The sequence below is a fragment of the Puntigrus tetrazona genome, chromosome 24 (assembly GCF_018831695.1).
Source record: "Puntigrus tetrazona isolate hp1 chromosome 24, ASM1883169v1, whole genome shotgun sequence".
Taxonomy (NCBI): domain Eukaryota; kingdom Metazoa; phylum Chordata; class Actinopteri; order Cypriniformes; family Cyprinidae; genus Puntigrus; species Puntigrus tetrazona.
In genome coordinates this window covers 17,111,666-17,124,525 of record NC_056722.1, presented here as the reverse complement: position 1 = coordinate 17,124,525, position 12,860 = coordinate 17,111,666, and the positions used below count along the sequence as shown (strand labels likewise).

Here is a 12,860-nt window from a genome sequence, read left to right as displayed (position 1 = left end):
TGTAAATATTTTCAGAATATATACATGCATTTGTATTTATATATACATAATAAATATACACATAACCACATGTAAACAACATTTTTATTTTTTGATGCAATTAATCTCGATTAATCATTTGAAAGCACTACTTTATATATAAAATATACTATTTGTTTTGTTTTGTTTTCTGTTTTTTTGTGTGTATGAAGTGTGCACGGCCCTTAAACCATTTTTAACAAATAGTTTGAGTTTGCTTATTTACAATACCATGTTTCAGTCCCACTAAAACTTTGTTCACCACATATACAATTAATGTAAAATACAAACAAAACAGATAAAAAAATATTCTGCACTGCCTATTCAATGCTAAATATTTTTGGACTGGAAAATATATAATCATAATAATTATAATAATTATAATAATAACAACCATTTATATTTAAAATATAATTGTTTTCTCTTTCTTTTCCTAACTAAAACATAGCCACCACTGGTTTATTACTATATTGGTGGCACTAAGTTATTACAGAACATCTGGAAACCATTTGCAAAAACGGCAAGTGACAATGAGCTCAGGGAAATGATGACAGGTAAACAATGTTTGTCAAAGACAGTTGCCTACATACAGAGGCCATTAGTGAGATTCCTGAAGACTTTAACTGGTCCGATACCAGCTGCACATTTGATGGATGACAGCACAGCACATGAAGCAGCTGGGAGTTTGTGTGCACTCAGCACATGCACACTGTCAAACACAGACTAAATACATTCACTGGAGAGATCTGTGACAGATTTGCAGCACAAACCCAAATCAAAATCACCGGTAAAGTCTTTTGCATAAATATTTAGCCACACAGCCTTTTATACACGTTTTCTCTTAAACATTTTTATTTGAAATTAATTACAATTTGACATTACAGTTTATTGTAATAACAGGGCGGGAAAAAAGATAAATGTATTTGGAAAATCTCAAAAATGGGTTAGTTTAATGACAAAATAAATAATTGTCTTTTTTAAGTGAAAACTTATTTTACAGTAACATTTTCACACGAATGCGTGTTCCCTTCTGGCTGCTTTTATCGAGAGCGTATTCATTCAGACAGATGCAATGTATAAAATATTTTCATTTCTCCAAATGGAACTTAATGGAGCTTGGAGTTAATAAACGATTCCCGTTTAGAGCGGTTTCTCGGTATTGCATAGTGATGATCGATTAATTTGTTATTTTAAGCAACATTAATATAACACGTAACGACAACTCCTGAGTGCTGATTTCCTTTTAAATGACGTAAGTGTGACAAATATATAAATCTATAACACTGATGACCGTGTCGTATGAACTTTCCAGTACTGTATGTCACTCCGTATTCACTGAGACTGCAGCACCAAGGCTGCAACATGTAGCTTAATGCACTATGGTGTTAATAAACTCTAAGTTGAGAAACCTAATAATGTGGAAGCCAAACCTATACATATTAAAGATTTATATGACAATAGATGAAGTGAAAAAATGCACATACGGTTGAAATGATGCTTTTGGATGCTATGCCCAAATATGAACTATGAACAAAAGTTACGCTTTAACATACATATTTCTTTTTACACGACGAATGACATTATTTGAAACAGACATCGCGATTGATACTCTGTTTTTGTGAATGACTTGACGGCGGCCGGGAGATCATACATCCTGTTTGTTTGATCTAGAATAAGAAGCGCCGTAGCGGAGCGTGAAATAAAAAAATAAGGGTGCCTTTAAAAAGCTATGACAAAAAGTCAATAGATATTATGCTGTGAATCCTTTGAGTCGAGAGGTGACAGATCTGCCTCCGAGCAGGAGTGAGGAGTGTGTGTGTGTGTGTGTGTGTGTGTGTGTGTGTGTGTGTGTGTGTCGTCTGGAGATGGACCAAAGACGGCCCGTATCTGCTGAAGACCAGGGTTCAGGGGTCACCGTCAGGAGGTGGAGGCTGGCACAGTTTGTACAATCTGTTAATAGAATAATGAAAAAAAAAATATCTGTATAACAAATTTGTACAATATTTTTTTTTTTTTTTTTGGTCACAAAACAGTATAAGTCGGTCATAAGCCACATGGGTATATTTGTAGCAATAGCCAACAAATGCACTATATTGGTCAAATTTTTGACAAAATCATTTAAATACATAAAGATTTCTATTTTTTTGCATCCTCAGATTCCAGTTTTTCAAATAGTTGTATCTCACCATATACTGTCCAATCCTAACAAACCATATATCAGTGGAAAGCTTGTTTATTCAGCTTTGAGATTATGTATAAATCTCAATTTACAAAATGTAACACTTTTGTGGTCTGATCTCATAAATGTAAAAATATATATGCTTGGTAAGATGTTTTAAAATTATTTATTTATTTAATTAATTTAAAATGTAAAAGTTTTTTATTTTTTTTTTTTCCCAAAAGGTTTTCATTATCAGTAAAAACTAAATATAACAATACAGCTATATAAATTACAATTGTAATATATTCTAAAATATAATTTAGTGTGATTCATTCTATTAATTCAGTGTTCACTCTCATATTATCCTTCAGAGATCATTCTAATCTGCTTATTTGTTGCTAAAGAAACAGTTATTATTACCAATGTTACATTACATTTCTGATCAATTTAGTGCATCCTGGATCTATAAAAAAATTTATTACATTAAAAAAATAAAATAAAATGCAATGAACGCTTGAAACGTATTCCATCATACGGATTAGTCCTTCTCCACATAGCTGTATATTTAAAATCACATCTTTTATGATTACATCACGTTGCGTTTTCTCATAAATTGTGGATTGTGCTACAACATCACATTTGACATTCATTATGTTTTTTATGCAAAGGTTGTAAGAAACTAAACACTTGAAATCTGTGTAATAAACAAGCTAATAGCTTTCCTTCTGAGCTGCAGTGGATTTTAAAAAGGTTAAACACAAATCCTTGGATTTAGGCAGCGTTTGTTATATGCCAAATAAACATAAGCCGCGCAGCAATGATCACATGCAACATGCTATGAAAAGCTATGAGTCATTGTCTTGAGGGTCACGCTACAGTACATCTCCCTACAGACCGCAAGTGACTGTGACAGATTAGAGTTTACGCTGGAGTTTTCTACCTTCTGAGAGAGAAGCAGAGGCTCTGTTTTTAACGTATGCCTCATTCTGTTTTCCTGCAGGAAATAGAGTCGGCCTCTCGTGCATGTTCTCTGTTCTATGCGCGCGCACACACACACACACACACACACACACACGCATGCATTTGAAGATGAATAATATGCTTTGGATTTAATACCCCAGGTTTATATATGGATGAACATAACATAATGCGCACATTTGCAAAAATGCTGTATCTTTTGTTTCACGCGGCTCTACTGCAGGGGTTTGTTTGAAGAATAAATGCAGAGCAGCTGTTCCTGAGATTCTGTCTCCAGTGAAACCGTGGGGCCGCTTATTAATACGCTAAAAGATATTTAAAAAGCACACATACATTTACTTTACTAGACTTGCATTTGCAGAGAGAAGCATCAGGCCTTGCGAGATAATATCACGTTAAACAGTACCTGTGGGTGAGCTACAGATTTTACATTTATGAATAATTTAGTATGCAAAAAGTTCAGAATTCAATACACAAATATGACAGCGTTGATAGTTTTTAAATGCTAAATATTATGTGAAGTCAAGGAGATTTGAAAGAGATAATCCACAAATCTTTTGTCCATAATATATTATATTATATTATATTATATTATATTATATTATATTATATTATATTATATTATATTGAGTGCTTAATTAAAGTGGAATTCTTGAGAATAAAATGATGTATATACAAATCATTTATTTATATAGGAATACATTTATTATTAATAATTAATAGTGCTGTCAAACAATTATTCACATTCAAAATAAGTTATTGTTTATATAATATCTGTGTGTGTTTTGTGTATATTTATTATGTATATATAAACACACACACATATATATATATATTTTGAAAATATGTATTTACACGTATACATTCATATTCATATAAATTATATTATATATAAATATATGTAATGTATAAACGTAACACATTATTTTAAAAATATATGCATACCTAAGAAATAGACACAGTACAAACCTACATATTATGTAAACTAATTTTTTGGATGTGTCTAATTGTGATTAATTGTTTGACAGCACTAATTATATTATATTATATTATGTCAGTGTGACATTTTTCAACATATATAGTTTTTGTTCCACAGGAGAGATATATGGAAGCCTGTTTCTGCCACATAATAATAATAATAATAATAATAATAAAATAATAATAATAATAATAATTATTATTATTATTATTATTATTATTATTATTATTATTAATAAACAAAAACTTTATATTTCTATACTTTTCTATTACGTAACATGAGTGATAACAGTGTTTTCTTTTTTTGTGGACTATCCCTTTAAATTATTTTAAAAGTTGACCTTACAAAAAACAGATGAAATTACTTTGTTATAAAAATACATCTGCACATGAAACAGCTTTAACGTAATAATTCACCAAAAACGAGAATTCATCCACAACCATTCCAAACACTTAGAGGTTTACAGCAAACCCTTCATCAGAATGCTTGAGGCCTGTCAATATAGTGCTGTAATAATTCTGGAGGCCTAAACATATTTCTGAAATGTGTAAATCTTTGAACCATGGCATTTAGGTCTAAAATTATTTCATGCACATTTTATGAAAGGTTAGTGAAAACCACAGTGTGAATGTGAGGGGACTGGAATGATGTGTGTGTGTGTGTGTGTGGGCCGCTCTGGTTACCTTGGCACTGTTGATGGGGTGCGGTCTCTCACTCCCAGGTTCTTGGCTGAATTCTGCACTCTTGCTCCCTTAAAAGAGGCATGATTATAAATGTCAGAACAGCTGTTCTTTAAATAAGCATGAACATATTCTGTGTCCAGTCGGTTAAAGGTGAGAAGTGCCATCATTTAGACAGTACTGTATATTATGGAAGTGTTCTGAAATATTCATTTAAAAACAAAAAAGTAAAAAATACAGTTTTTGAAAGAAAAAAAAACGGTATATATATATATATATATATATATATATATATATATATATATATATATATATATATATATATATATATATATATATATATATATATATATATATATATATATATACTAAATTACAATTAGTGTAACTACAATGTCTTTGTTAGGGCTAGGATTAAATATTTTAGGTGAATTAATTGCATGATATATCAAATAATTAATCTAAGATTAATTAACCAAAGATTAACGTATCTTTAATGAGGCTTCAAAATGTTTTGCGAACACCTGGTATTTTAAGCTTGAATTGCTGATGGTAGAAAAACTGGTCAGGATTATTAATTGCGTAAATTTTTCCATTATGTTAAAATAACAAATTAAGGTAATTTACATAAATGAACACATTAAAGTCTGAATTTTAATACAATTAATTCATAATAAATGCAGATAATTCCTCACGGTCTATTGATTGTATAAAATATGTTCATGCTTTCTGAACATATAATAAACGTACAAAAAAATTATAGAAAAATATATGTATGAATATTTTCTAAATATGTACTGTATGTGTATTTTTATATAAATAATTAGGTAATGGAATAATTGATTATGTGAACAAAAACATTTAATTTGGATGTGAATATATATATATATAAAAATACTTTATATATACTTCTTGTGCTGTCAACTAAAATATCCTCGCAACACCATGCCTGTACTGAAACGAAATCATCCAATTTCTTTTAATGTACTTCTATTTTAAAATATGCACTGGTTTTTCTTCTATTTTTAAATAATTAAATAATTCATATAATCATTTCCTATTCTGAACAGATCATCTGTTTTTTTTTCCTCTTCGGTTGCCCGAGTCAGCCTGCTCTGCCATCCTTCACAGATGCTGTGGCTAATATTTCAGAGAAAAAAAAAAAAAAAAGAGTAGATTCGTGGCAGCTTGCTGAACCCGTCCCTTTCGAACCTCATCCGTCGTCACACTTCCCCAACCCCGGCCTTGTCAGACGTGTTAGATGGACTTGTTTGTAATCGTAAATTAGGATACAAAACATACACGCTCATACACCACCCACGCGGCCAACTAAATAACATCCAACGCTAAATGAATCGCAGGACTGTTTAACGGAGAGCGTAGCGTCTTCGGGATCCGATCGCGTCCAAATGAAAAATGGCCACCTGTGCCTTGACGTAGGAAGGAAAACGTCTACCTTGCACATTTTACACACATTAGCCGTTTCCGCAAATAGCTCTGCAGTTCGGTTTGACGCGGGGCTTCTCGAGATCAGCAGCGGGGGGGACGTTACTGCCGCATAAACACAGCTGTGAGCTTCGGCCGTACAGGTACGCTGCTGACCGCTGAGGGCTTCGGACGCGGTCGGCCTCTGATAACATCAGCAATTACACCACCAGAGACACGCACTTCGCCTGCTGCTTTCCTGGGACTTTAAAAGACACGGCTGGACGGGGAGATTGACACAGACACTGGGAAGATTCTTCATCCTCTCGATTACTTTTTTTAACAATCACTTCTCTGAAAATACGGTTAACTGATTTTGTGTTTATACACAGAAGCTGTGAGATCCGATGAGTCCCTTTCTGTTCCTCGACGAGTACCGGCCATTACGATGGATGGGTGTGTTTTTAGTCTTGCTGTGAGGTTCACGAATTACGGTGAATAATAATAAATAGTCAGACAGGGGGAGCTCTGATGACTTTCATTCGTTTTTATATTCATAAAGTCATTTGGGAGCCTGGGCGGCGCAGGTAAGGAGTCATCACCCAGAGGCGGTCCAGAACATCACATTTTATATGCTGCAATGCATTATAAATACAGCCGTTTCAAAATCAGAGGTGAAATGCAAATACATATTATAAAAAATACGTCTCTCTTCAGGTGAAAGTTAAATATAAGTTACTTATAAAGTCGGTTTACCGCATGCATTTTAATGGCCTGACATATGAATGACCTGTTTCTTAATGCAGAGGTTTTCATTTTTTCCCCTTCATTCCTGTTTTAACAATTTTCATTTTTTTTGCTGTGCATTCCAATTAATCGTAATCATACTGCAGTTGGGTTATTTCGAGTAGGAATAGAAAATAAAAAATACAGCTAACACGATAAAACGTGAAAACATGTTTTTTTTTTTTTTTTACATTTTCAAAAATTAATAATTAATATAACATTATATATATATATATATATATATATATATATATATATATATATATATATATATATTTTTTTTTTTTTTTTTTTTTTTTTTTTTTTTTTTTTTATTTTTTAGGATAATTTGGGGCCATATCTATTCTTAAATGAAGATAACTCAATATACATAGTCTTAAAACAAATATATTTTTTTACTTACATTAACCACTTTTTAATAAATAATGATAGAAATGTACAGTAAATGCATAACATACAAAGTGAAATTATTGGGAATACAATTATGTATATTATGGATATATAAATACACACTCAAAGAGTATATATTTTTATTTATATAATTTCTATAAATATATATATATATATATATATATATATATATATATATATATATATATATATATATATATATACACACACACATACATGTGTGTATTCTGAATGCAATTAATCAGGATTATTCATTTGACAGCACTAATAATTTTATTTAAATTAATTCTAATTGTATTTATTTCAAATGTCCTCAAGTTGTTTATTTTACAACTATTATAATTAAATAAAGACTAAAGTAAATGTATAAATGCCAGCAGGAGTGAAAGGCATGGAACACACATTGGCGAAGCCCCTGATGTGAGAAACACTGTCCTAATGAACTCCTTTGGAGGTCTTCTGTCTCGACGTGACTGAGTTACTGTCAAGGGCTCTCTCTGGTCTTCGCCTCTCATGACTCAGGGCCACCTTGAAGTTTCATTTCTACAGAGCTGACACAGCAGCCGTCCAAGCCCTCTATTATACAAGTCTCACAGAGCTTAATGATATCAAAAGAGCAGACCCTGTCAGTTTCATCCATAACTTCATGAAGGGCACTTCAAGGCTAGGGTGAAAATGGGCAGAAAAAGACTAACAGCCTTCCACTTTCCAAATGAAAGGTAGGGAGACTTCATTTCATGAGCGCCTATCCAACCTTCTTCCAGACTGGCTAACCGGAGGGAGGAAGAGCTTATGCTAATAGCCATGTAGAGAAACCGAAATGAGAGAAAGCAAACCAAGGCAGTTAAGCTTGTTACATCTCCCAAAATAATTAAACAGGCCTTTGATAAAAATAAATCCTCCTCAAAATGAACACGGTGGCCTAGTGTTTTGGTTTTTTTATTTTTTTGGCAATTGTAATTCCCAATAAATTAACTGGGTCAGTACAATTCGGAAAACATTAAAAGCAGAGGTAGATATTAGCTCATCTTTTTCCTCTGCTGGAAACGGCACTTCAAAACCAAACCATATCAATGAATTTCCCAGTAGAAATTTTAAATGAGAAACCACAGCTTTATAAAATCATAAAAATGGTCCGTTCTGCAGAGAGCTAACTGTAGCAAGGCATTTCTTCAAACTTTTATTAATATTTATATTAAAACTATAACAGATTTTTAGCATTTAAATTTTTTATAAAGGTAGGTTTATGTATATGCATTATATATGTGTATTTAAATATATATAAATATTATATTTATATTATTTATATTTATATTTAACGTTGTGCACTTTGAATACATATAATGCTATCTTTGCCATAACCATATTTCACAATTATTACATTTTACTGTATTTTTTTTAATCAAATTAATGCATTCAGAGACTTTTTTTTAAAACACTAAAATAATCTTTATGACTCTTTAATGACTTTTCAACTATACTGTACATACACTGTTGGGTAGTTTTGCCATCACAAATGAATTACATATTTTTATTGATTAGAATATATTATAATGGAAAAATCGCTATTTTAAATTACTTAAATATATAATAATATATAACCATATTTTACAATGACATCATTTTTACTGTATATTGTTTATCAAAGTAATGCATTCAGGGACATTTAAATAATCTTAATGATTCTTTAATGACTTTTGATCGATAGTGTACACACACTTTTGGACAGTGTTAGTGGACATAAACTCATCTAAAAGGCCAAAAGTGCCAAAGAAACACCAGAACATACCTGCTTCCTCATGACGTCAGTGGCCTGCATGATGCATCGTGGGGGCAAACCGTGATTTCGGGCCAGAAGAATGGCCTGTTCCAGCGTGACACTCAGAGTACAACTGCAAGACAGACAATAAACTACAGATCAGCATTCAGCGCCATAAATCCCATTACAATGTAAGACCACAGCTCTTTATCCAATATTTCACGGAGTACTCTGATGCTGATTGCAGCAAAAGCTAAAACGAGAGTGTTAATTACATTTGAGAAAGAAAAAAAAAGCTAATTTTATTCATACGTCACTTTCCACCAGCTATATTCTAATTTAATTAACTGCGCAGGGATGTTTTTAATTAATAATGTAAATAAGCTAAATAAATAGGACTGAATTCTGATAAGAGCATGGATAAGAGTGTGACAGGTCCGAGGCATTTAACAAGCTTGTGCGGCCCGGGTTGACGTCTCATCTGTCAGATGTGCTGTCATTCCAGCGTGATGAAGCATGACATGAACTTTCATTCTCTGAGAACATGTGTCTGCCGCTCACGTCCCATTAACATTTGAAGGGACAGTTAAAGGGCGGCGTGGCCAAACAGGTGCGAGAGTCATACACTCCATTGCACCCAAAGAGACCGATAAACATCTCCCAAGGTGAAGTGTAAGCACGTAGTCTCTAAAAGACTATGAGTGGGAATGGAGCCTCTCAGGATAAGCTAAACCAGATCGTTCCAATCAAAAGACCAATATAAATTTATGAGCCACTGCTAGACATGTCGATGCACAGTGTCTGAGACAATAAGAGAAGACGCCACCCCTTTCCATAACCACCTAAACACATAAAACTAGAAAACACCTAACAAGCTCTAATCTCATTGACTCACTTTAAGAAATTTAAAAGAAGACTGTTTAAAGCACTGCTTTTCATTATTCCAAAACTAAATGAACTAAATTAAATGCCGTTTCTTGATACATGCTGTAATATAAAACATAAAACCTTTATAAACCGTTCACAATAAACTAAATTTGCCACTAGTTGAAAATGCCAGTTTTATTAACTGTACCAATACGTAAACCTTTATGGACTTAAAATATTACAATTATAATGAAAGTAAAACTAAAATGAAATTTAAATAAATGTAAAAAAGAAATTTAATAAAATGGAAAATGCTGAAATTGACTAAACTGAAGCCAGATCATAAAAATAAAATATTAATAATATTAATAAAAATAATAGTCATAATTAATAATAATATAATATAGTTTACGTGTGCAAAACTGAAACGAACTTTTTATTTAGTTTAACAAGTTAACATTGGCAGTAAAATGCTAAAGTTAGAATGGAACTAAAATAAAACCAACAAACATAATTAAATCAATGAAAATACTAAAACTATACTAACATAGAACATAAAACAGAAATAAAAACTGCAATTACTATGATTCAAAACTATATTATTATTAAATTATTATATTATTACTATATTATATTATATTATTAAACATCAATGTGCAAAGCTGATGCCTTCAGTTTAACACATTAACTTTTGCAGTGCTAATGTTAAATAACACTAAAATGAAAATGTAAATAAAACTAAACACTGAAAATAATAAGACTAAACTAACAAAGAACATAAAGCAGAGCGCAATTCCGTTTAGAATTCTGCATAATAACCCAGTTCAACTACAGTAGATATCAGTTAGCAAAACTGAATATTTTTATTGATTCGTATTCCGGTGAGAAATCTTTTAGTTCTAAAAGTTCAAGTGTTTTCATAGCACACAGAACTCAATTATTTCCAAAGATTATGAAAATCGGATTTCTCATTTCCCAATAGAGAGGCCAAAAGAGGTAGCACTAGACGAAGTCAATGAGCAGCGTCTGGGTCAATAAGACCTAATCCAAATCTAAATGATGACTTATTTAGAGAGATACCAAACTGGTTTTAGATTACCAAGAACACGAGCGAAGATCTGATAAACAATGAAGCAATCATGAAAAAATCAATATCTGACACTGCTAATGTTTTTACACCTGTGGGGAGACCGGTGAGCTGCAAAAAGGAATCCGTCAGAAAGATATTTGGTTATTTAATAGCTTGTCCGCTGTCAAACTGTCTATATCTATGATGCATCAGCCTGACATTTCCATCTCATTTTTGGTGATATATACGCGTTCACAGACAGAGGTGTCAGATGTGTTATATGGCTCTCATCTGTGAATTCAATCATTCAGTTCTTCTGGAGTGAGAACAGCACTGACCTTTGGCTCAAGAAAAAGACGCTTTCTTGCTCGATCTCCATATTCAAGAGATACTAGATACTAGAATACATGAAACTTACCAGCTGATGGATTTGTTTTCTGCGTCTTTATAAAAAATGCATCGAGATTCTTTGCCTGTTTCACTCTCAGGTTGTTTGCCCTTGGAAACAAATGGGTTTCTTTCAGGTGAACTGCTGACTGTGTAGAAATTCACCTGAAGCTACGGTGTATTTTGCTCTCAATCGATCCTCTTGATTTACAATCGTGAAAAAAACATGATACAAAGATTACATTCAAAGTCATTTGAAACTTCAAGGACACGTCATGAAGCAGCAAAGAGAGGTACTGTACATCTGGCTAAAGTGTGGGCTTGATTTATGTTTTTCCTTTTCTCTGATAGACACACATGTATTGAGTGTCAAGGGCGCTGTGTGACCTCCTTACGATAGCAAACTGCAACCCGGAATTGATCCTTGGTGTTTTATGGCTGATTGAGCTGTCCCTTCTCTGCTCAGCCGTAGCATTTCTACTGTTACTTAATTGCTTAAGGGAATGCTTGGAAGAAAGCGTTAAGAGCCTTAAACTCTCACGTCATACCTCAACATGACTCACGGAAGAACAGTTTTATGAGGTTATGAGGTTATGGTAGCAAGAAAGTGGAGAGAGTTTATAGTAAAACTAGTAAAAGCAAAACGATGTAATTTCAGTATTATTTATATATAATGAAAGAAAAAGAAATGTCCCCTCACATTCAACTGCTTTTATTTCTAGCTATTCTCTTAAACTATTATGCTCTTAAATTATACTCATGAGAAAGGCAAGTTTATTATACCATTAATTATTTAGATATTTAATTATATTTTAAGTTTTAATTTTACTTTTTCATTTTTATAATACTTGCATTTTTATTTTACTTTTATTTATCAAGTTTTATCAATTTCAATATTTCACTTATTTCTGACAATTTTTGAGGTGACTTTGTAATCTAATATTTTATATATATATATATATATATATATATATATATATATATATATATATATATATATATATTATATATCTATACATTTTATATAATATTTTTTGTTAAGTTTATTATACTATTAATATCTTTCATTCCATTTTTATTTTTAAACTTTGAGCTTTATTAATTTTTGTTCTTGTTATTATTGTTTTTATTTTTTAATAATGTAATTATTTTTAACTCAATTTTTCTTTTACAAATTTATTCAGTTTTACAAATTTTATTACTTCAACTTACTTTTGATAGTTTTGTCATCTAATATTTATATTTTTGATTATTCCTAATATATTCCTAATGTTTTATATATATATAAAATATGGTCCAACCAAGCAGTGTTTGAGTACCAAATGTTCTTTTTAATAATA

At 31.7% G+C, this 12,860-nt stretch overlaps 1 protein-coding gene across 2 annotated transcripts in view; it reads right to left on the bottom strand.

Annotated features, from left to right (window-relative positions):
* Window positions 1–420: 420 nt before the first annotated feature.
* prex2 (phosphatidylinositol-3,4,5-trisphosphate-dependent Rac exchange factor 2) overlaps window positions 421–12,860 on the bottom strand; it is a 108,137-nt gene continuing 95,697 nt past the window's right edge. For both annotated transcript variants that reach the window (XM_043226722.1, XM_043226723.1), the window contains 3 exons: window positions 9,228–9,330; window positions 4,820–4,887; window positions 421–1,968 (listed from right to left, as the gene is read on the bottom strand). In XM_043226722.1, coding sequence (XP_043082657.1) covers window positions 1,923–1,968; window positions 4,820–4,887; window positions 9,228–9,330 — 217 coding nt within the window. In that variant the 3' untranslated portion in view covers window positions 421–1,922. The remainder of the gene's footprint in view (window positions 1,969–4,819; window positions 4,888–9,227; window positions 9,331–12,860) is intronic.